This window comes from Betta splendens, chromosome 9 (assembly GCF_900634795.4).
Source record: "Betta splendens chromosome 9, fBetSpl5.4, whole genome shotgun sequence".
Classification (NCBI taxonomy): domain Eukaryota; kingdom Metazoa; phylum Chordata; class Actinopteri; order Anabantiformes; family Osphronemidae; genus Betta; species Betta splendens.
The window spans coordinates 4433764-4459473 of NC_040889.2; the positions used below are offsets into that span (position 1 = coordinate 4433764).

The 25710-nt window shown below is 47.0% G+C and overlaps 1 protein-coding gene across 2 annotated transcripts in view; it reads left to right on the plus strand.

Annotated features, from left to right (window-relative positions):
* LOC114861639 (chemokine-like protein TAFA-2) overlaps positions 1-24897 on the plus strand; it is a 30488-nt gene extending 5591 nt beyond the window's left edge. Inside the window, exons 2-7 of one of the 2 annotated variants that reach the window (XR_003786839.3) lie at positions 12139-12245; positions 18010-18165; positions 20527-20651; positions 21224-21280; positions 24316-24603; positions 24678-24897. Coding sequence is in view for 1 of the 2 variants with exons in the window: in XM_029161088.3 (XP_029016921.1) it covers positions 12140-12245; positions 18010-18165; positions 20527-20651; positions 21224-21253 (417 nt within the window). In the remaining variant the exon portion in view is untranslated. Of the gene's footprint in view, positions 1-12138; positions 12246-18009; positions 18166-20526; positions 20652-21223; positions 21281-24315 lie in introns of both variants that reach the window. The other variant, XM_029161088.3, reaches the window with a different exon arrangement.
* The last annotated feature ends 813 nt before the right edge of the window (positions 24898-25710 follow it).

Sequence of the window (25710 nt, forward strand, 5' to 3'; positions counted from 1 at the left end):
TTCTACGTGCTCATTACACTGAAACCTGTAACTTCGGAGCAGCGCCTCCTCCAGAGGCTTGATTGCGTCACCGTCCGGCGTCGTTTCCCACTTAAGGGCGCGTTCCACCGGGCGCTGCTCCACGCCGGCCTGTGAGACGCCTTCTTTACGCAAAGACGTGGGGTCAGAGCCGCACTGAGGAGCAGCTGCTCAGCAAAAACAAAAACAATGTCTTCCGCTTGATCCAGGTTTGAGTCAGTGTAACATACCTGGCACCTGCTGGCGCGTGTCACGATGTTGAAGCTGCTGGCTGTCAGAATATGAATGTCCTTCTATTAAATATTAAGCCACGGCCGTGACACGCAGCAAACAGTCAAAACCGAAGCGACAGTTGACTTGTAAACGTGGAGGACAGTGGACGGACATCAAACGCCATGGCTCGATGCCACGATGCGATTCTGGAATGCTAAATGTCTTTTTTTTGCTTTTTAAACCCAGTAAAACGTGAAACCACAGCAAACGGGACCAGCATCATCGCTGAAGCTGCACCACTTTCACAGGTCTTTTCTTGACCTTGGGAACGGGATGCTTGAATAAATAAGTTCAACTTAACTCAACGCCCTCTATTTTTTTATTTTTTTAGCGTAGGCGCCTTTAAGCTAATGTTCATGCATGGCATCGCAAACCGCCGGCTCCTCATTTATTTCAATTAGGCCACGCCGGTGCCAACTTTGGCCGTGCATGAAGAGACAGGCTCGAAAAATGCCTCCAAAGCCGATTAGGGCTCAAAGTCTGCTGCAGCGCGACGTCACTGCGCGAGGTGCTGACGCGGCAAGAAGCTTCCGCGACACGTGAATTAAAACTCAGAGCGATCTGAATGCACATGTGCACAACAGCCGCGCCTCAATCACATCATACGGCGAATGAGGCTCCGCGTTAATTCCACGGAACCCGCATTAAACGAGCTGAAAGGAAACAAACTTTAGACCTGTCGGACCCCGTGACGCGCCGGCCCCGTCCAAACGCCGAGTCGGCGCTTCACCGAGACCAGGCCCTTTTAATGCCGCGTGTTCCCCCAAACGCGTCGACTCATGTGGCTGCGGGTTCTTTCCTAAAGGGGGGGGGGGGGGGGGGGGGGGCTCTGAGTGATAGTAATGAGCTCCAGGAGACAGCGCCGCGGTTGTGCCCAATTATCCGCCGGCACCTGTCGAAGTCGGTGGCGGCGCTTTCAGGCGGCACACGCGCGGTCCCACCCTGCCTGCTGCCGTATGTCCTGTCTGATAATGAGAGCGGCTTCGCTCTGGCACTGTATATTTTAAAGAAGCGCTTTGAGAGGAATTTCCTTCTTTCCCAATTGATTTCCAGCCGAGCATTTGTGGACGAGCAACAGATTTGGAAAGTTATGGAAAAGCAAGCAGCAACCAAAAACACCCAGCCTTTTCCTGTTCTGTGGTATCAGCACATTTATGTAAGATACAAGATACGAGGCTAATCACAGTTAGAACCTTCTGCTTCATGTCAAGTTTCTGCCTTCATGATATGAATTCAGTTTCTCTGCTAAATCGCACGCTTTGCCCTGAATCGAACAGATAAACTGGACCGCGAACTTTTGAAAAGAGGGATTCCACATTTCAGCATCCATTGTCACATACAGTATTTACATTCTCCTCGTCCAAACCCAGGACCGGGGCCACCGCGTTCCTAATCCTCACGCAATCGGGCTCCGCCATCTTGAGGGGTTGAAGGGGGAAGAAAAAGTCATTAGTTCTGCTATGGTTTGCTGGATTTCCATATTCTTCCAGTTCAGCATTTTCTGCAAGAACATGGGAAAAGTTGGGGATTAATTCTAACTAATCCCCCCCCCCATTTTTCTATTGCCTTTAATTGCTTGTTCCGGCCCCTGACACTGTGAATGGTCGTCAGCAGTGACTTGGCTTCGCCTCCTGTTTGAGCCCGGCTCTCGACCCCTCGCTCGCGCCTACGAACACGCTTTGATTTCCTCCCGTTGTACTGGATGTGTTGTGTCTCGCGGCTGAGCCACGACAACAGCACTAGCGCTGCCTCTTGTCCCTTTTTGATGGATTCTACGCCCGCACAAAGCCTACCTGCACCCCCCCCCCCTTCCACGGATGTTGGTTTCCGCTCAGGTCTCATCTCTCATTAAAATTGGACTAAAATTCAAAGGGCTGCGTGTTCTCAATCCTTCCTGCGTGTTCTCCATTTGCGGAGACAAGATTGAACACGACCGTGGAAATGTGGCTCCCGAGAACCAGACATCAGCCTCTTCCCTCTGCCCTTCCTCGCCACCCCCCCCCATGCCATGCGAGGGAATGTGCTCGCTGAGGCATGGCAGCCTTTTCATAACGCTAACATTTAGAGCAGACCCAAACGGCCGATGAAAGCAATCTAATACCACAAATTAGCCTGTCACTTAGCCTGGATTAGAGGCCTCACGAGGGCTTTGGTTAAAATAACTTGAGCCTCGTTGTTCCCAGATAGAAAACAGCAAAGACCAGTGTAGGCGTGGAAGAAAGACGCCAACAATCAGGCGCAGTTTGCGACATTTCTAGCATGAATCCTTCATCTCCCTCGGCTCCGTGCCCTGGTTGGCCTTTGTATAGAGCACCTAATCAAAGCCACAGGGGGTCGACGTGAGATAAAAGGACGCGAGGCGTCGCTGACGTACGGCTCGTATCGCGTCCGTGCCTTGTCTGAGTTGTAACGCGGCGGCGGCGGGAACACAACCACAACCTGCGCAGGTGCGGATTGGTTCCGATGAGCTGGGGGGGTGTCCTCTCTCTGCGCCGCGCTTCGCTTCCTGCCGGCGTTCCCTCATCGCACCCGTGGATTTGTTGTACCAGAACGCTGATTGTGTTTACGACACTTCGCCTCCGTCATCGATCTCATAAAACCAACACGCGCTGCTACTGTGCGTGTCATCTGTGCTAGCGCCCTGTTCCACCTGTAGCTGCACAGCGATGGAACGACAACCACCGTCACTCACGCAACATTTCCATAACTTGGCACATGGTTTTGTGCTCATTAAAGTAATGCCTGAACATCATTCCAACATGGCTCAAATCTGCTGTCTGTCGTTTCACCGCTGCAGTGCATTCTGGTCGCTCTTGCGCTCCACTGGCTGTTTGAATTGGCTTTTCTATCTACTGTACACGGCGGTGGAATGCTCCCAGTGTGGCTGTTAAGCGCTGAAGCAAGACAATGGCGATGGATGGGAAGAGACCAGCGGTTACAGGTATAACAGCTGCTCTCTGCTCAGGACGACGCCCCCGCATCAAACGTCCTCCGCAAATAGGTGCAATGTCGTAAATATAGTTCGCGTTCCCCTTGTTCGCTGACGTGTAACCTGGGTGGGAGGCACCGAACGGGCCGTTACGGAGGATAATTGGCTCAGAGCTACAGCCGAGGCCGGGCGCTAATTAAAGACCGTCATAATCGCCTGTCAACGTCGCTCCTGCTGTCGGCGCAGCTCCGAGAAGTTTCATTAGAAGCCTAAAAATAGATGTCGACGAGCTCCTCGCTCCTCACCTTTTCTTCTCATCAAAGCGCAGAGAGAGAGCGGGCTCCATTCACGTCCCCCCCGCACGCTATTGGCTGCGACTAATCCGAGGTGGGAATTTTTGGCTTTCCAGCCGCGCAGACCGGAGACGGCATTTTTAGTCACACATGAGACGCAGACAGGAAGAAGAAGAGAAACATGCTTGGTTTTCTCCTCAACACGACTGTCGCACCTTCTCACGTCGCCCTGTCTGTTGCGTCTTCACAGCTGCGTCCGGGTTTAAGCACCGATTCGCTCCTCGCTCGTCTTCGTACCAACCTTTTCCGGCCGCACGACAGCCGTTTCGCACCGGCGACGCGACGTCAGTGTTTTGACACGCGCCAGCTCTGTTTATGTGCATTCCATCCGCTCTGTAGAAATGCTACTGCATCTCCAGAACACACAGCTACTGCAGGATTTGAAGCCAATTACTGGGTAGAAACTTTCCCCACGAGCTGTATTGTGGTCTAATGTGTCACAGACTAAACTAAATTTGCCACAAGCACCGCTAAGAGCTTTAACCTGTCAGGGACAAAGGAAGGCTGAGGCTGCGCGAGGAACCGTCCGTCCACGCACGCGGCTCCTGTTGGTTCATAATGATGATGAATGGGGACTACCTCGGGGTGTAATGCACGCCTGTTCTCCACTGTGATTTTTCTCAAACAGCCCCTGCGCCTTGTTATGTTTTCTTTTTTTTTAGAGAAATCAGCCTCGCTGCGAATTTGAAATGCAAAGCAGTTGTCTCTCCACTTTGCAGCGACAAAAGTGCTACGTTGGGGTGATTGCGTTTGATTCAAATGAACATTAAAGACTCTTTTCTCTGGGGTCCACGTGAACGCGCGACTTCCAATCTGTCGAAGAAACAGGATGTAACAGGATTACGTTAAGTTGCAGTAACAGAAGAAAAGGTTTAGAATTTAATTTGGCATCTGTGGGATCTAGAACATGAGACTGAGGGGAAGTATGTGCAGTAAAAATAACTCAATTATAGATGATGGAGCTTACAAAATGTATAGACACACATTTACTGATGTTTATGTCAACAGCTAGAACTTCCGTGTGTTCTAACAAGTTCATATTACACATAGGAGGAGCTTTAACTGCTTACCTAGAATATAAAAACAGAGCTTTCTCAGATCCAAACACCTCTGTTGTAATCTGAGCTTTGTTATGCATTACGTCCCACTCAGTCCGCTGTCAGTCACCCAGTAAACATCCACACCTTCAAAAAAGACACAATCAAAAGCCCAACTTCACAAACAAAGTCTTCGTCTCTGCTGATAGCAAATGCAATTTCTCCGCTGTTATCAAACAGAGGCAGGAGAAAATGGCATTTAATATTCTGATACATGTAAAATCAATAAGCCTGTGATTCAGCAGGCGGCTTATCGCAGCAGAGACAAGCGACAGCAAAGAGAAAAGACTCACGCTGGGGTTTCCACGACCTGTTACCCCCCCCCCCCTTTTATCCCTCAGAACAATTCCAGTAAGTACCAAGGATGTTGGGTAGTAATCATCATTTTCTTTGAGGTGTTACAGAGATGGCAGAAAGACAAAAAAAAAAAGCACTGCGGCCGATTGAATTTAATCAAATCAAACATACCCCGACGCATTCAAAACTGCAATAGCATGAAATTGTGGCCCACAAAAGTGAAATTAAAGCAGACTGGGAGCTTCCTGCTGACTCCCACACACCTGACTTGCTGTCAGCGATGAATATAATTTTTCATACATCATTTATTTATTATCCTCCGTGTCGCTCCGCAGTCACCGAGCTGACACCCCTCGTTCGCGTGGAGGGAAGGAGCCTCGCACAAGGACGCCGGGCTGTCACCGTCGTCAAACCCACGTCCTTCTACTGACGGGACGGGACGGACGCGAGAGCACCCGACAACGCAACGTTGATGTTAATACGTTTTTAAAAAGAGCCGACAAAAAAAAGCGGCGCTTGGCAATTTAACCTATGTTAGACCTTGACGCAGCTCCATCAGCTCGCCTTCATGCCTTCATGCCTGTTTTTGCCGTCAGAGGAACAAAATTTCCATCGCGTATCATGGCCCAAGTAGTGGTTTTAGGTGAAATTCCTTCATTCAACCACCGCTTGAAAAATTCATATCAGCCGATTACGTCAGTCCGGCCCCGTGTTTCTATTCTCTAAAGTGCCACAAACAGGCTTATTTTAACTAAAATGTTTAGACTGTGCTCATTGATAATTCATAAAGCTTCAGCAAAGAGAGCAATTACAGAGAGGCAAACAGATCTAAAAAGCACCCGCGCCCTGGTTTGGTACGCCGTGATCGAGTACGGGACTACCTGCACATGGTGCCCGGCCATATTTAAAGGGGCACCGGACTGAAACAACACACGGGCTCACGATGCGCAGACGCTGTGATCAAGAGGAAAAAGAACCGAGGTTGAGGCCATTTGGCCGTTGCGGTTTCGGAGGAGCGCGACCTCTCGGGTGGCGTCTCCACGCGCCGCGGCGGAAGGTCGTTCTGGTGGTTGAGGCCCTGAAAGGGCACTCAGCGGCGGCGTCGGGTTACGGCGCTGATATTTGCTCTGCCCGGGCGTCGTCTTCGGGTGAAATTTGAAATGGAGGCCCTGCGCGCTCGGGGTTGCGTTCCCACCGCAGGCTGGAGCCGCTCCAGTCACTTCCCCTCTAACGCGTGCGCCGCGGGAAAATCGCTTTTGGGCTGAAATAATCATTTCTGCCGCCAAGACGCATCAAGACGTCTGCTGGTTTGTTATGGATTACATCCCAAATATGATACAAGGAGTCACCCTGAAATAATCAGATGTATGCAGCAAATCAGAAGGGAGCGTGAAGGCCCGAGGAGGGAACCGAGCCATTTACAGGATCGCGAGTCGCACAGCGGAGCAGCTCGGTCTCCGCTCCAGGCGGGTGTATAATGATTTGATTAGCAAGTCGTCGGGACAATGTGCGAAAGCGGGGCTCCTTTTATAGTCCTAAGTGCACGCATCAACTTCAACACAACCCTGACAGCTGTCTTGTCTTGTTTAGGAAGCGAACTGAGGCGGATTTGTGGCAGATGCTCGGCGGCGCGCGTGACAGAGAGTGGGCAAACTCCCTTGTTTGGCGTGACAGGGTTGAGAGCTTCCCTCCTCGACTGTCAGGAGGGAACATCTGTGTTTTTGGCGAGCGAGCGATGTTTGTTCTGCGACGGAGCAATCGGCTCCCCGCAGCCGTCCGAGGTGACAGTCTCTGTCACGGTCCAAGGGAAGCGGGAGAGAGCGAGCGGGCGAGCGAGAGAGAGAGAGAGGGATGGATGGAGCGGCAAGCGGGGCTAATCCCTGTATCCAATCCAGCTGCAGAAACAGAGAGGGGGGAAAGTCCGGCTTTTTGTGGCTTAGCAACGCTCTCCCCATTCACACTGCAAACTCCGGGATGCTGTGGATTACGCAGCCGCCTCGTGCATGTAGAGCATGCGTCTTCCCGCAGCTGAGGAAAACTAAAAATTGAATCTTACACTTTTAAACTGATTACTGGCATGAAAGTAAAACACATTACCATTAAAGCCGCTTACAGGCAAGATATTTATGGTAAAATATTCCAGCTGCACGAGTCCTTAAGTGTCTAAAACATGGACGAACTCTCCAGTCTTCGTAAATGAGGCCGTCGCGCTCTACTTTAAAGGAGTTTTGCCTCACTTTGGTTTGTACAGTAACTTGTGCAACCTCCAGCTCAGACGCACACAGGATCGCGTCAGCGGATCTGTCGCTCCCTCAATGTCGCTGCATGAGAATTCCAGTCCGGAAATTAATTTTACTGCACTTCTGAAATGAATTCACCTGTTTCCTCTCATCCTCAAACAGGCACTATAAATAGGCCAAGGTTGATGGGGCCGCTCACTCGCTAATGAAAAGTATTGTAGCGGTTTCGTGAGCCCATCAAAGTAGAAAAATAAGTGACACAAATGGGACAACATTGAGAAAAGAGGTCAGAATCTGGCTTGGCCAGTCCTCATTTTACTCAAGACTCAAGCATATTTCCACCAAACTCCCTGTTACATCTTAACACTGCTCCAAAGCAACGTGCCCCTTTGAGGACGTTTAATATGTCGACATCATTAATGTCTGTGATCGCACTCAACTCCGCACCAAGTGGCTCGATCTGTTGTCAAACTAAATACGACACTCGAGCTAAATCGTCTTTAAGCGCTCACCTCCGTCTGCGCGTCAGAAAACGCGGCAGCGCAGAGCGTCTCTGCGCGGTTAATTGTCGGCGACAGCGAGGGCGGGAGAGACGAGGCGCGTTCGCATCCTCGGCGCCGCGTTCACCAGTCCAAACTCCCAGGGGCACTGGGAGAACTGGTGCCACGTTAGCGCCACTCAATTAAAAAGCCTGTAGGTCCGTCTTTGGTCTCGGTGTGAGGCTGGTTAGCTGTATTAGCTGTAAATGTTCATTCAAACTATGGCAAAACCTAAACAACAGCCTTTTTTTGCTGCAATGACCATTACCATTGCAGCATGTTCCTCCCGGACGATGCACCGAGGAGCACTGACGGTGTCTGTGATGAGCACATGGCCACTGATACAGTGGATCATCAGCGCATTTGTTCTTTTTGACTCCACGCCACAACAGCGTAGTGTTTTCATTAGTGCTCTACAAGGTGCACTTTACATATCAGGCGTGGAAGTGGGAACAGGCTGATAGACTCTGGGCGCGTTAGCCAGCATGCTAATGAGCCATCGGCAGGAGAGGGCGCCTTCTATGGCAGCTAGGAGTGGAAGTGGGGAGCGTAACCTTTTGATCTGTTGCTCAGTCTCACTGTCAGGGCAGAAAGATAAAAAAAATGATTGGGCAGAGTGTCAAGCCAGGGGGCTGTGCGCTGTGTCTCCAGGCAACAGTATACCAAATGTTATTATTTCTCCATCGCCAGCAATAAAGTGGAAGTGGACTCTGGGCAGCACTGCACTTTGGCCTGTCAAAACGTGTCCATTCATTTATATATTTATATTCCCAGCAGCTGGAAAAAAACACCACCTGATCAAAATTGCCAACAATGTGTACAGTATAAAAATTGTGTACAGTACAGTAATGAAATCTAATCGGCCTTTGAAGTTGTTAAAAGGGTGTGTTGACATGAATGATGATGATTTGGTGGAGGTGGGTACTGCAGTAACAGCTTTTCATCCTCCTCAAGGTCAAGCCTCGTGCGGAGTCCTCTTAAAGCAGGCTAACTAGTCTGTCGCCGTTCGCATCGCTTCCCGGAAAGAAAAGGTGCCGGATGAAATGTCAGGGATAAAAAGAGTTTGGGCCAGAAAATGGGGGCAGGGGGATTTTCCTTCTTTATTCAGATTTCAACAAATTCACTTTGTGCTCCTGAAGAGACATCCGATGATCTACACCGCGGGCTTATTCGCCACACAACAGAGCTGAACCATAACAAAGGGATAAAAGTCCAATCTCTACATAAATGTGAGCACAGATCCAAGCGCCGGGCGGCACCGGCGGAAGGAATATGCATTATTCCTCAATGGAGGTGTTCATTTGCATTTGAAAGTGTCCTCGAGTGTGCTGCATTATATATACAGTACAGTGCTGTGGATGGGAAAAATGCTCAGTCTGCGCACGAGCAGAACCACGCGGCTGCCGACAATCAGAGGATAATTACACATTTCATTTAAGCTTCTGTTTATTAGTATTTGTTTGTTCGTCTGCTAGCCCCCCTTGCCCAACTTCAATTCATTTTTCATGCTTGTGACACTCATTTGCATACATTATGGGTTTCGCTGCAGGGCCCATTCTGTGACAGAATGTATACATTATACATGAACTCTGACAATACAGTAAACAATTAAAACTGCTACAGTAACTGCTGTGGATGGTTTGTAAAATTCCTCATTTGGAGTGTAATAATATCACAATGGTGTCACAGTATTAAACCTAACGCTCAATAAAGTCCTGTGGATATTCAAGATACTGTAAATCGAGGGTGTCATTGGACTTTACTAATGAGTCACTATTAATAATAATTTTATGTATATATATCAAATTATACATTGCACTAATATATAATATTCAAACATTGAGCTTATGCATTTATGTCCAGCGAACGTGTGGGTGGAAGTAAAACTTATTGCTGAAGATATATTAATTGATTTTAATACAATTTACACACCTGATAAATAGTAAGAGTTTCTTAATTAGCACCTTTCAAAATATGGATGTAAATTGCTAAGTTGACAACAACAACAAACTGAAACAACATAATTAAAATTCTTTAATTGTTAATTAATCCATGAGATAAAAAATGATTGAGAGGAAATTTAAAACAGAACTGGGTCTATACTGAATTAAGTGTGGAGATAATTACCTCATTTGCAACATTAGGGTTCGTTTGCGATGGCCCTCGACTTCAGGGTTTGGTTGCTTCTGCGTTTACCAGCCCCGTTGTACAGTTGTTATCATTCGAAAAGATGTAAATACAAATGCATCATTTTCTGTGCAGCGAAAAGGAGAAAGCAGATCGTGTTTAACAGCACCAGGAAAGCATCAGCTGGATACATCACTTTGCTGTATCAGCAAGGAGAGAGTGCAAAACACAGACGAAAAAAAGGCGATGACTCCAACGGCATATGGTCTTTTTTTTTTAATGCTGCCCAAAGATGCTAAAGACAAAGTCAAGGTCGAGATGCGAAATGGCTTCATTACAAACCCGCGGCTCGCTGTGCCGAGCTCGCAGCACCGCGCATTCAGGGACAATGAGATCTCACTTTAAAGGGCTGCACTTAGAGACAGGGCCCAACAAACGATGCTGCTGCCGCTCGGCACCGCGGCGTCGCCGGTGACCCCTTTTTCCAACAAGCATCATCCTGAACTGCACCGAAACACAAAACCAGCCAACATTTCAACACAGCTCCCAGTTCTACAACTAAGCACCTATAATTCTGTTGTCAAAAAGCTGCTACAATAGAAATTCCCCATGTAGTGGACAATTTGAGCAAATACACAAAACCCCACTTTGACCATCGCGCTCAACATGTGAGTAATATTCCTCCTTATTTCTGTGTATCTGTTCCCTGCTCAAGTGTAAAGCTGGCAATCTGTCCCTATGTGGACGTATATTTCATTTCAACGATAGAAAAAACCCCACCATGCAGCCGTAAAATCTCACAGCCATGTGGATAAGTGCCTAAATGGCCTGATGCTCAGCTACGGCAACATGCTTTCTGGGAAATGTAGCAGGTTTAATAATAAGTATGTTGAGGAAATGAATGCAGATACTGTAAAAAGAAGTAAACTTCAAAGGTCTTTCACTTTGTCACACATTATAGAACACAGAACAAAAATTAGCTCTTCAATGTTGCAGTCACACCAGTACCCGGAGGCCCGACCCAGAACGCCCCATTCTGTGTGAAATTCAGCGCGTCCTTATTGTGTTGAATGCTAGAACATAAGCTAAAAGCCAAACTCTTATTTCTGGCAGGAGTAGGTGTGATTTGAGTGGAGCAACATCCGATCTGAATTTAAGGCCGAGATAATGAGCGGAGGGGGTCTGTTGCGATTCGAGCGGGGGAGTGGAGCAGGGAGAGCTGCTCTGAAATTAGCAGCGCTCCACCGCTCGCACGTCCCCGTCTAAAGAGGAAGATTCTGCCGATGAGCGTGTTTAAGACAGACGGCTCCAGAGCAGTAAACTGTCCTGTATGTGTGTGTACATTGGCATTTGCTGCACACAGAACACACGTCACCAGACTCCAATTCCTGCGCCGTCCTCGCAGGTACGAAAAAAATCCTCACGAAAGGTCATGTTCGCCTTGCCAAGATAAACTTAATTACACAAATAATCTGAGAGCCCCCAAGGAGGTTTCGCCAATCTATATGTCAATAAGCCCAGCAGATAAAAGGCGGGGGTGGTAAATAAGGCGTAAACGCAGCTTGTAACTTTGTATGCTCACGCCATTTGACACCGCGCCTCTTCCAGTAATTACCGTCCTGCTCCTGCGTCCCCGTTTGAAATCTGATCGCTGTCTGTCAGTGATAACACACTGTGCCAGATGGTTTATACAGTGGGGCCGCGGCTACACCGCACTTCATTAGGGGGAGGTGGAGGCCGTGGATTAGCCGCTGCAGCGCCGCGTGCCGCTCCTCCACTCCACTGTAGAGGCTCCAGAGGCCCGGCGGGGGCCCAGCGGGGGGTCCGCCGGGGGCCCAGCGGGGGGTCCGCCGGGGCCGCCGAGGGCCTTCACCTTCTGTTCATCCTTCCTGCTCGTCGGGAGAAAGGAAATATTTGGAGAGGGCGATCCAGGGGCACCCTCGCAGCTGCGGTTTGTTTTGAAAGGCAAGGCGGCGGATAAGAGCCTGTATCTGTGCGCGGCGAGGGCAAACACGCGCTCCGGAGAAACTAAGCTGCCGAGTTAAAACGCGAGAGCGAGCGAGCGCTGGCGCAGCCGCTTCCCTACGTCCTGTGCCAAAGCGAGGCCTCTGAAAAACGGCCAGTTCGGAAGCTGGCAGACGTGACGCTGGCTGATAGAAGTAGACCAGCCACTATATACAGCAGGCTGACACAAGACTACTGCGAGTACACATAAAGTACTGCAGTACTTAATGAACTACTCATGGTGACATCTCTTGTTTTCAGGATGAGTGAGCGACACATGCAGATCAGAAGTACTACTTGTACTCTGCTTGTTATGGTGCTCGTGATCAGCGTCTGGGAGATGTCGGTACCAACAGAAGGAACAACAGGTGAGTATCTCACTGTGAGTAACTATTGGCTTGAAGTAACCTGAAATGACATCACTATGATTATCAGCGCTTCCCATCAATCACACCGCTCTGTACGGGGTTCAATTTGAGATCACTCCGGTGTTCCGTGATGAAGTACAATCCAGGTAAAGCTCTCTGTGTGCCATTATTCAATCACGTGGCCCAAAGAGGTTCACAGTGAGGTCGACGCTCCTCTTCCTATTTGGACAAACATCATTTCTTTCCCCTCCTTATAAGTTTCCACCCATTTGTTCATGCAGCCCTGCAGGAACCTATTGGGCTTGTGGAGGCCTGTTTGATTAGATCGTGGTGTGAAGCCTTTGCTCTTCTTGCAGGAAAGTGACCTCCTACAATAAAATGAGAGAGAGAGAGAGAGAGAGTGAGAGAGAGACAAATGCAAGGAGCATAACTCTAAAAGTAGCCAGGGGCGATCATGTGAGGCCTGTTAACTGAATTATTATTATTTTTTTGACTGGACCACAAAGTTTTAATTAAAAGCGCTGTCAAGTCACCACTAGTAAACCCAGGGAGATCAATTATGGCAACTCAGCAAAATTACAAGCGGAGGCCAAGCCAAGCGGAGTCTCACCGACAAAACACAGCCTCAGGTAATTGATGGCTGACAGGCTGAGCTGCTACCAGACAGGATGTCCATTTATAAAAATAATAGGACTGAGACGCACTCGTCCTTCTGTTGACCAATTAGATGGAAGCGCGTGCACTTAGATGCGCGTGGCTTTGACGGGCGGCAGTCCCCGACTCAAGGTGCTCATCATTTCAACAGGAAGTGAATCCCAATGATCTCGCACGCATTCAATTCCTCTCCGATAGCCAGCGCGGCCCTCTAATTTCCCCTGAGTGTTATTTCTGCCGCTGTAAATGGGTTATCACTCAATGGATGAAATGAATCGGGAGGCGAACACAAGAACGCCCCCTACGCAGAAATCACACACGAACGATGAGAACTAAGCCCATCAGCGGAGAACGCGGGGCGAGTTTACTTCATTTCAGCAACGCACATATGAGCTTTGAGGCCTTTAAATAACCGGCTCGTGTCAGCGAAGACGGGATCACACTCGCAACATCAAACACGCGCCTCGACTCCTTGGCAGTTATGTAAATTCAGTTCACTTCGCGTGACGGTTTGTTTGCCAGACAGTGATTAATGGGTCGCCCTGTTTTGTGCTTGCCGCTCATTGACCGGGAAGGAGGCGGGAGCAGACTGGACTCAGGCCCAGTTCAGCTCGGGACCCAGGCTTCGAGGCCGCCTGATTTATTGCACTTAATGTACTGTAGCATCGGTTTATTCGGTAGTGTCCTAATCCAGCCCCAGTATCATGTGCAATGATGTAAGACATCTGCTGGTACTAAGACGAAGTGGAGCAAATAAAATCCCAATAAAGTGTTTGTTTTAACTCAGGTACAGTTAGCATTATATCAAACTTTCTCAAAGTCTAGTTAACCTACTACTGTACAGTATGACTTCATGCGACCTTTGAGTTAATACAGTAGCCTACTGCCTCCTATGCAGACACAGGGGAGCTCCTGCTCCTCCTTCCCTGCCGTTGTCATGCCAACGAGCATCTCATGCTACATCCCCCGTTGTAAAACCGGCTGTCAGTCAAACCGCTGCAGAGAGGTAGCAGTCTGATGGGTTTAGTAAATGACAACAACAACAAGAGCGTGCAATGAATGAAAGCAGTTCTGAGGAGAACTGGCGTGTGCGTCAGTGAGTCCCCACATGCACTCAACTGTAACACACTTGTATCTGTTTATGTACCGGTACTCCTCTTTTATAGGATCTGCATTCGCTTGTTTCTGGATTTGACTTCCACCGTGGTTGCCGATCTATGTAACCTACAAGACACTGGTGGTGGTCAGTGCAATAAAATCACACAACCTCAACAACAATCAAGTTGCGACTGGAGTCGAGAGAGGTTAAAAGTCTGGAACCACCCACCCGAAGAAGCTTTTCTGGCGGGAGGTAGAACCTCAAGCAAGTCCAGTTCCCATCAAAAAGCACCTTTTAATGTCTGACCCTCAGCTTGTGCCAGCGTGAACCTTGCAGGCACAACAAGCTTGGGTTTTAGCGGCCACAATGGGAGAGCATTTAGCTAAAATCGAAGCGCACAGGCTGCTGAGGGGGGACATGAACCTGAACGGAGTAAGACGTTTGATGGTTCACAGCATTGAAACACGTAGCACTCAGCCGGTGCAGGTAAAGATTCTGAGGGCAGGCCAGAGTCTGAGGCCTCCTTAATGCTGTAAATGATGCACTGACTTAACACCACGACGTCTGATGCACAATTTATCCTGCATTATGTATAGAAAAGTATGTGGTTTGTGCTACACCTCCGACCTTCTGCACTTTTTGGGATTTTGTGGAAATACCACAGCAGTAACTAGCAGGCTGAGCCTCTATTGGGGGCCCCATGTTCTGCAGAACATTAACCCAATGCTTGGTTGCAATGAGTCTAGGTCCCTGAAGCGGGGCATCCTTTGTCATTCATACAAACTCCTGCTAACAAAGTAGCAAATAGTTTGTGTTTGTATCTGTCCGTCGCTATCAAAATCATAGTTCTACACCTGCAGTCCCACATTTGTGTGGAGTCCAGATGCCGTGACAACTTCCACCCAACCTCACCTGAATGTCTGAGAATCCCTTTCCACTCAGTGAGCTCATTGTTTATGATAATCTCTCTATAGGAGCGGCAGAGCACCGCGCCGTGTATGAAGTCATGATTACATTACCATCCGCAACAGCTTCTCGAGCGGTACAAGTCTGCATCATTTGCGCTTTCTTCTGTCTCCAGAGACTTAACGTATAAAAGCTTCTGAAGAAGAGTAATTTCAACGCCGCGCGGAGAGAAAAAGCCCATCACTTTTCACTGAAAGCCACTCAAAGCATTCACGAAAGTGAACAAACGGCTGGCAAAAACACAATTACAGTCTGATCATCAACATCAAGGGTCGGGAGGCGATGCTGCAGGTAATGCTGGGGATGACATGGAATCTGATTGGATGTTCATCCTAATTTGGTTTTAACAACAAAAAATATCCTGGGCTGCAGATCATTTGCAGCACACAAATTCCCTTATGCTAATATGACGTGAGCACATGCTAAGAATAACTTAAAAAATCTAAACAAGGAGACAAAAAATAGTTTGTCTGCTTGTTTTTTTTTTCTGAAGGTTCCTCGTTACTGTACAAGCATGTAGTGTTCTTAGCTGCAGGCAAAGCCACATAAAATGCCCAAAGGCTTTTGTTTGCAGTTCAAGATGTGTTAAGCTGTATTCAATTCTCAAATAATTATTCCATTTCAACTAAATAACCAGGTCACAAATAGGTGCCATTTAGTGAAAGAGCCCTCCTCGGGTTTTTGGGCTAACTGTGTAATTTCCCACTGCACCTTTCCCTCCGGTTTGAATAACAAATACGAATCTGAACAGCAGCACTTGCACTTCTAGTAGGAAATAAAAGCACTGTGGTGTTGCTTTCTGCTTACAACCCTGAACTGAGCACAAACAAAAATTTGGCAAATTTGATTCAATTTAAAAGCATTACGCGACAAACAGGAAGAGCTTTGGTTGTGAAAATTAAAAAACGAGTCTCGTACGTGAATTTCACCAGTTTTTCACCAGTAATCCTGCAGGTAAAGCATTTATTTATTTTGAATTAAAGCGATTTTACCCTTGTCACTTAGCAAGAGTGGAGAAGCAGACAGGTAACAGATGAAAGACGCACAAACACCTTGCAGGAAGGATCCCCGACCGTGAATCCAACAGACAGCGCTGCGCCTACAGTATATGGGATGTCTGTTCACCACCAGGCCCCAAGATGCTCCAGAACTCATTTTCAGAAACCTCGACACGTAGAATCTGGAAAATGCAACCACAGCGGCTGCAGCGCCGCGTCCGGAGCTTAAGGGATCTCCTGAGCCGCGGCCGGACTCCGGTCGGACGGACCCTGGAGTGAATCGCTTCTCTCCTTCATTTCCAGGCAAGAGGACGCTGAATAGGCATCGGAGGAGAACTCCAAATCCAGTCGGAAACACCACAGTGGCTCAGTGTGAAGCGCATCATTTAGAGAGCTGCTGGCAGCGCTCCTCCAGCAAACATCTAAAGCAGCTCAGCTCGCTCCGTGTTTGTCTTTCATATCTTTCCTTGTTTGGGGGCAGAACATGAATAAGCATCCCGCTACTTCATCACGACTACCCGCATTATTTCTGACGCATGAAAAAGGATGGTGTGGACTATTATAGGCGGCCCGTTATCAGACACCGAGAGCACAATCAAAGCAGGACTTCTTACTTCTCTCTGCCTGTTTTGCTTTTGATGTTTGATTCGCGTCATTTTCTATTTGCTGCCCTCTTATACAATGAGAACATTCTAGTTATCATACGTTTCATGCCATTCCGCCAAAGACAGCAGTGGCCTAAACACTGCAGGGAGGCAAAAACATGCGGCGCGAAGATATTAGAGTAGTCAACCAATTTTACATGTAAAGTTAATCGCGTTTCGATGCGTCATGAATCCTAAATAAAAAGCGTAAAAAAAAACATCATCACGCTCAGCTGGTTAATACGCTTCAATCTGAGCAGAGCCGACTCCGTCACCGTTCGCCTCCGTGGCTGTTTGTTGCACCAGCTGGAACTGTTGCTGTCCACTGACATACTGAAGCGAAATAATAGTTAAATGTGTTTAAGCTGAGCTACTGCAGCGCACGCAGGCAGTCGTTTCACATTTACTGTGTGTGGAAGCATCAGCGACGCCTCAAAAAAACGTTGTTTGTAAGTAAAGGAGAACGGGACAGCGAAGGTCTGGACATTGGCTCCAAATACTTTAGTTAACCTCCATCCATCCATCCATCCATCTTCTAAACCGCTTACTCCCTAGTGCGAGGTCACGGGTGGTGCTGGAGCCTATCCCAGCTGGCTACGGGCGAGAGGCAGGGTACACCCTGGATGGGTCGCCAGTCCATCACAGGGCAACACATAGACAGACAACCATTCACTCACACACTCACACCTACGGGCAATGGAGAGAAGCCAATCAACCTAATGCACGTCTTTGGACTGTGGGAGGAAGCCGGAGAACCCGGAGAGAACCCACGCAGACACGGGGAGAACGTGCAAACTCCACACAGAAAGGCACCAGGGCCGCCTCCGGGAATCGAACCCAGAACCTTCTTGCTGTGAGGCGACAGTGCTACCCACCGCACCACCGTGCCGCCACTACTTCAGTTAACCTGTACCAGGTTTTTCAAAATGTCTAAATCAGTAATTCTGGAAGTTGCACGAGCCTTTGTTTTGTGAACTTCATTTTCTTATTTTCTAGTCAGGATCTGAAAGAGAAATTGTGTCTTGAGAGTCGCCACGGTTTATTAAAGTGACAACGCTTATAAGCGGAGTACTCTTTTAATTTCCAAGCGTGCAAAGGGTCAAGGTGAAAACCAACATTTCTGAAATAACACAAGCATGCAGTATAAGAGGGGAACACTGGGCTCCATGTGATGAAAAGCTCTTTTAAGGACAATCATAATCTGCTTTTCTTGGTAATTTATTTAATTATTGAGGCGGGTGAAAGGAATAAAGAGCAGGCATTAGACCCAGGAGACAGATTCATATGGGATTCGTTTCAAGGCCGGCAGAGTGGGTGCAGAGAGAGAGAGAGAGAGAGAGAGAGAGGGAGTAATAACTGTTGCACCACTGCTGATCATTCCATGTCCCCTGTCATTTCTCCAGCGGTGCACCATGTCCGAGCAGGCACCTGCGAGGTGGTGGCGCTACATCGCTGCTGCAACAAGAACAAAATCGAGGAGCGGTCCCAAACTGTGAAGTGCTCCTGCTTTCCCGGGCAAGTGGCCGGCACCACCAGAGCTGCCCCGTCATGCGTAGACGGTAGGAGCCGGCAGAACACCAAGCATCAGAAACACAGTATTCCAGCTCAAGGTTTAGGCCCGAGCCCATCTCTCAGATCTGACATGTATAATATAAAAGGATGTTACAAAACATTAGTCCTATTATTTTTCAGCTTGTCAGATCCAATGACTCTATAGTGTGAGAGATTCAAACTGCGAAACTGCAAAATTTCCCAAAACCACCTCACAACCAGCATTCTACAAAAACTGGCTGATTCCAAATCAAGTCCAGCATATTAATAAGTTACATTAAGTAGTAGTAAATCATATTCAGTATCATGAAGCCTGTAGTTCTCTTTTTCAAATGTACGATTTATTATTGTACTGCCCGTTTAAAATATTCATTAGATACAGTGTAATAACAAAGTACCTGCAGTAAAAATACCATTATTACCTCAGCTATTTGATGGCGTGGCTGTTGCTGTTTACTGTATGTTGTGCTATCCTCTACTGTACACAAAGTGAACGCTCTGTAGCAAAGAGGCTCCTGACGGCTGGTATTAATCACCCACTGTATGGGCGACTGTGGAGCTGTCCTCTGCAGACGCTAAAGTCAATTAGCATGCTAATGTGTCAGACCGCCGACTCGGCTCAAGTGCCCGCGTCACTTTGGTCTGAGAAGCAGAGATTTCCGGCTAAAGCCCGGGACCCGATCATGTTTGACCTATTCTTTGACATTTTAGTATTGACATTTTCTGCAAATTAGAGCTGTGAGCCACTGGCCTCAGTTTAAAGCTCCACAGGTGATCTCAGAGAGAAGGATCAGCACTTAACCTTTTAATTATTCTTTTCTTTTACAACCGGGGGATTATCCTTAGTTCAGCTTCGTGCGAGACAGCCGCTTCTTCATATGAAGACAAATGAACCTCCAGACATCAAAGAACAACTGAATACATTTAAATGTGCAACTTAAACAGGGCAACCAAAGAAAATAACAGTTTCACTGAGTCTGTCTTTGGTGCTTTAACTTTGAAATGAGGAAATTTGCAACTTGCACAGAATCATAAACTGGACCTAATGTATAACATTGAGTGGGAAAACCCTTGTTTTCATTTAAATGCAGCCTAGAAAAACACTAGGTCATTGTAGCAGACACCAGATTTGAACCTATTTCACTGGGTTTCTACAATATGTGTTGCATCAGCATAACACAGTCAACTGTACTGAAGTGGTTTATAGATATACTGTAGCTCAGTGCATGAATCATAACAACCTAATGCTCTACAGTAAGTGCCTAATTAATCTAACACAACTTTGATATTAATTGTACTTTTACAAGGAAACAGCTTCATTGTTTTTAAGCCAATGACTGTCAAAAAGGCGACAATTCTGCTGCTGCTGAGCCAAGAGTTGGTCAAATCCATCTGTGTCCAGTCTTTGACGAGCAACTAACTCTGCCAGTCACGTTACTAACCTGAAGCCGACCCCTTGTAATTGTCGAAGTGCCCCTTTAACAGCTAAATTACAACTTACAATCTGGCGCGCTCTTTGAGCTGAGTAATGTCAGACTTCTGCCAGAATGATTTGGCCAAACTCCAACGAGAGGCAGCTTCAACACTCAGACTGTGGTCTAGTGGCTGGCACTATTATAATTAAAGCTTTTTAGTGTTTGATTAAAAGATTAGGGTCTCAGTTTTCAATATAAATAAACTGACTAGAAAATATTATTTGGATGAGCTCAAGCTCAAAGCAATTCTCATAAATCACATTTAAAAAAAATATATATACGTTATACATTTAAATCCGCTTTCTGCTACCAGGTGTTTTCAGTCTTTGTGTTTAAGCATCATTAACTGTTACGTGAAATGAACCTATTTAATTTTATGCATATTTGGATATCAGGCTTTGTGGCTTTTTAATAGCTGCTGTATCACAGCCACCATCTGCTCGCACTTGACCCGATGCACTTTTCGCACCACGATGCTGACATTAGCGCGGCTCCGTGATACAAATTGATTCCCTCCTGTCATAAAGCATCCATTGTGTTGAATTTACTCAGTTATGTATGGATTATAATAACCAGGCTTCCCATTAGGAAGAACTAATGCTACTGGAGGGGGTGTGGAGTGCAGATAATGACCTCTGTGACATGTAAAGTGGAAATAATTGAGCAATGGATCAGCAGAAGCTTAATATGCTGTGTTATTGAGGTGACTGAGCAGGTGTTTCTCTCGTTCCGCTCACATGACAGGGGTCCTATTATTCCAGGTCCCATTCCGAACACATGCATGAGCGTTTGAACACCTCAATTTATAAACCAGGTCCTCCTTTTACTTGCATGAGGCCATCCTTTTATAATTTTGACTGGATTTGCCCTTTGACCTCCACATCTCGTTGCCAGCCTCCATAGTGGAGCAGAAGTGGTGGTGCCAGATGCATCCGTGCCTTGACGGAGAGGAGTGCAAGGTTCTGCCGGATCTGAAGGGGTGGAGCTGTGCTACAGGCAATAAGATCAAAACCACTAAGGTGAGTTCATGGACTAAATCTGTGGCTTTAATATAATATTCAGACCTGTTGTGCGTGACCTTACGCACTACAAGGTCGCGAGGCTGCGGCTTCTGTTACAGTCGCCTGTCCTGCTGTTACCTAAAAACAGCTTATGTTTGCAGTCAGTGTTCGGACCCCAGGGGCCTGTAATCAATGAGCTGCCGTGTCTCCTTAGCACTTTCAGGCCACTTTGAGCATTCAAACTGGCCAATTACTCACTCCAGTTACCTGCTTTTAACGTTGTAACCTGATGCCTGTATCCTTCACTGTGTTATGACGACTTCAGTTCTGCTTCCCTCCATGTACTTAATTATTTAAACTGCCCGCACCACACCTGCTTGGAGCCAGGAGCCTGGAGCCTGGGGCTATTGATTTGGGGGTTGTCGGGACCTTAAAAATTAGATATATAGGGTTTTTTTTACTTCCTCATTGTCCTAAATATGGGTTAAAATGGGAAAACAGCTTGTGTGATTATTAGGTATGATAAAATCTTCATGTTTGGAAGCTAAACGTTTGCTTTTGTGTCTTCTTTATTATGGACAACTGGGAAGATTTCAGCAGACAGAGACCAGCTTTGGTAACGTCTGATACTCCACGCTGGTTTTCAGGTAATGAGTCTGTTTGCATTGCTTTTATTATTATTTTTAATAAAAAATACAAGATAAAATATAAAATTATTTCACTATCACTGTTGACTTAGTTGAACAAAATGTTTATTAACTACATTTCCCAGTAGTAAAACTACTACATTACACAAAGAGAATGGACAACAGCCAGTTCAAAGGATCAATGCTGCCCAGAGGCTTTATGTTGCACATCTTTGAACTCAGCCAAAGAAACAAGTTCCTTAAGTTTTCATCCGTCAGCTACTAAAATATCATCCAGCCACACGGAACACCCGGTCACTGCATCATAAACCCATTCATCTACAAAGAGACACTGTAGGAGTTCAAACAAATTAACTGTGCACACAAACTTAATACTGACACTGAAGCTGCTCCGTAACCGTAGTCAACCGCATCATCTTTGCTTAAACAAACTCCTAAAATTAATGAACACAACTGACTTGAACTGAATTGTATGTTACATACAATACGTTTTTTCAACTTGATTAAAGTAAAAAAAAACGACAAAAAGGTTAAGATGTAATATTTGTGCCATTCAACTAGGACCTTTGAACGTCACAGCTGCTAAAGTTTCAAGCGAACTGCCACAACGAAGCAAACGTATGTGTAATAATTCACACACTGCTAAAGTTTAGTAGGAGCACGTGAAGTCTCCAGAGTTAGAAAGCGGGTGTGATTTTGTACTGGTATGATCACTGGGACAGGCTGAACACCAATGAATCACAAGGTAGCATCAGGTAGTGGCTTCCCAGGGGGTTGGGGGGGGGGGGGTGCACTGTCTCACCTGAATGATCTGACAACTGGCCCATGAGCTAAGTTACTTTGACTTTATGTCAGACTGCTGGCGTGCACGCAGCACCGTGACCGGACCTGACAGGACGGCCTTTAACAAAGGCAGGAATGAGCTCGTTTAGCCATTTCCCCGTTAGTTTAACAGTGAGAGATATTCCTACACACACACACACACACACACACACACACACACACACACACACACACACACACGCACACACACGCACACACACGCACACACACACACACACACACACACACACACACACACACACACACACACACACACACACACCTTTTGAATGCAACTGTTTTATGAATATACAACTATTTCAAGCTCGATTGACGGCAGTGTGGCACTTTGTCCTCGCAGGTTATAATTCGATTGTGCGAATCCTACTACGAAACCAACGTCTTCACAGTTTAAACACAACATATTGCTGACAAGGGCATTGCTGTGCGCCACTTCCGAGGCTGAATTACACCAACACAAGCTGAGGCACCTGCTGTGTTAAATCTCCCGGCCAACCTCACTGCGGGCGCTAAGTGGAAATGAATGCTTTGCCAGTTAAATTAGCACGTGTCAGATATCAAATGAACACTACACCCACTAAAGACCGAGTTTTCCTTCCAGTATTTTTAGCATTGTTTCAGACAGCCACTCAAATCCTGTAATGATCCCTGCTCGGCCCCCTCCTGAAGGGAGAAACAATGCGGATCAATCTCCGAAAGACTTTCCCCTCCTCTGACAAGGAGTCGCTCGGCTCCGTCTTCCCAGCGCGGAATTATTCTCGAATTAGTGCCACATTAATCACAGAGACAGCTCCGGATGTAAATGACTCCGTAAAATGAGGAATTTATCGCCGCCTGCGTGGCGACCGGCAAAGTGCCGCAGCAATCTAAATGTATGGAAATTCCTCTCCCCTGCTTTCGATACCAACGCGCCGCTTTCCCTGTCGCTTTACGGATTGTTTTGCTCCTCTGCATAATTGATGGTGATTTATAAGCTGCCGCTCCGCCCCGTTCTGTGTCACGCAGCCCATTTCTGCATTCATCCAACCAGTCTGTCAGCGCTGTCTGCATCTTATCAAAAGTTCAGCATCCATAATGGAGCCTCGCGAGTTCGGCGGCGGCTTCGCTTCCAGTCCGTCAAAGCCGCGCGGCGGCTGACAGACTGCGGGAATCGATAGCAGACGTCGTTATGAAGGTTGTTGTGTAATGCTCCTTGAGAGTCTTTTCCAAAATGTACTTTTGGAGGTGCAGAGTAGCTGCCAGTCAGCCACAAGCCTTCATGACAGGCAATTTAATCTCAAGGAGAATGGAGGTCTTCAGAGGATCTGACAGCAACAAACCAGGAAAGAGTGTGTGGAGAGCACGGCCCAATCAGCTGCATCCCTTTGCCTGAGCGCTTCATAGCATCTACAAGATCAATATGCTGATACATGAAGCCAATATAAGTCTTTTTTTAAGCTACTCAAAGGAAGCTGAAGCAGAACGAACCCCACAGGTGTTTTTACTGTCTGAAGGAGCCACTGCGACGCCTGAAAAGGAGGTTCCCCGTAATATGTTGTTTTAGTCGTCTTACTCTGAAGATTAGGTTTTCAGTGACGAGTCAGTCCAGCTTTATTACAGCCCAGAGTTTCATAGAAGGTGCAGCTCACATAAAATGAAGTGTTGGCCAACTTTGCAAAAAGCAAACAATCCAGCCTTGGACATTGCCGTCGTGTTAGTGAGAGTTGATACATTTTTTTAAAATGATTACCCAATATTACCGTTTTTCCAATATTTAGGTTTCTCATCATTTCCCACGAGCCCCCAGGTGCCTACGGGCTAAACATCACAACTCAACAGAACAGACAACCTCAATTACCAGGTTGACAGGTGGCAGCGTTCTAGGGCACATCCCCAATAACAGCAGGACGGAGACGACCCGGCTTTAGCACGCGGCAGAAATGACACCTGTATGACGTCAGGAGAGAGGAGGGAGTAAAAATAGGAGTTAAATGACAGGAATAGTGGTCAAACGTATAAATAAATGTGTTTTCTTATATTACAAACTAAACATCATAAAGTCCAAGTCACAACGATAAACCATCCATGCTCCCACTGAATTAGGTCCTTTTCATTCATCAGACCTTCTGTCATAAATGAGACACAGTTACTTGCAGGACAAGATTCTCCCAGTGGCTCTGATTTTAACATGTTGTGATTTGCTCCTGTCACAGACGCATCCGTTCGTCGGCTCATCCAAGGAGAAGAGATTCATTCAAAGGGACCCTTCTGTAAATAGAGACTTCCTTGCTTCGGGACTACAGTTATCTAAGGAAAGCTGAACACGTCTTCTTGAACTCTATGGAGGAGCAGCGCTTCCTTTGAAGGACTACCTGGGATCAGCCGCACCGCTCAGTCTCCAGGCTTCAACCTCCAACAATGGTGAACTTTGCCTCCGTGTTCATTTCCAGAGTCGTGTGTCCTTCACAGGGAGTCGGGCAGCAGTTGACCGGGGCGAGCAGGTCAGTATGTTGTAAGCGTGGCGCATATTCAACGGAGCTTGTGGTTTTATGAGTCTTTTCGTCTCTACGTTTAGCTTTGACAAAGCGAGCGAGCGGCAGACGCTCGCGGCGACTCTCAAACTAATACGCAGCAGCAATGTATCATTCATACTGTGCTCCGCTACACAGAAAGGGGAAACAAGCCTCGACCAATTAGAAACTCTTATCGCCGTCCCCTCGGCATTGATGACACTTCCTCTATCTGTGTAAGTGATGACATCAGTAATAAACTATGGTTGTGTTAACCAAACTTAACGTATGTGTCTTTTTATTGTGTCACAAAATGATGTTGATCAGACTTTTATGAAGACTTAAAGTCAGTCTGCTGCATTTTTTGCTTCTGTGTTGCACGTCATTTTATGCGTAAACAGACACACGCGGCCGCAGGAAACGCCACTTCATGCGTCTCAACGAGACTTCCAGTTCAGCTGCTCCGCTCTCATCTCAGTACAGTAGCGAGTCCCTCACAACTCTGTCAACAGCTCTGATCCTTTCTCTCACAAAACTATTTGAAGGTGAATGTTTTACGTGGGAGAGCGAGAGGAAATAAAATTCCATAGCTACTTTCTAATAGAAATAAGTCGCAAACAGCAAGTACCAAATTGCGTTTGCAATCTTAAAAATTGCATGTTTGTACAACGGGCATTTTGCTTTTAAATTGCACGATTGACTCGAGGAGCAAAGAGGGCGGAGGTGCAGCAGCTATATTTAAATAAGTGGTGTTTTACACGGTGAGCTTGAGGAATGACCATGCACGACCTCGTGACTCACCTTATATTTTTGGTCTTCCCCATCAATCGGCTGCTGATTTTATTCAAGCATCTCACCGTCCCCTCCTCTCAATGCGCCGTTCTTAAATGGTTTCAGCTGCAGACCCCAGTGAGAAATTAGCTTTTGTTGCTGTGGGAGGCAGACTTATTAAAAAAATTGCATAACTTCCTCGTAAAGGGACCCCTCCCACCCAATAGCAAGTAAGTCAATTTGGATCTGAACCAACAGTTTAAAGCAGCGCTGCTCCAGAGTCCGGTTGAGTGTTGTTCATTTGGTATCGTTGCATTGCTTGTCTAG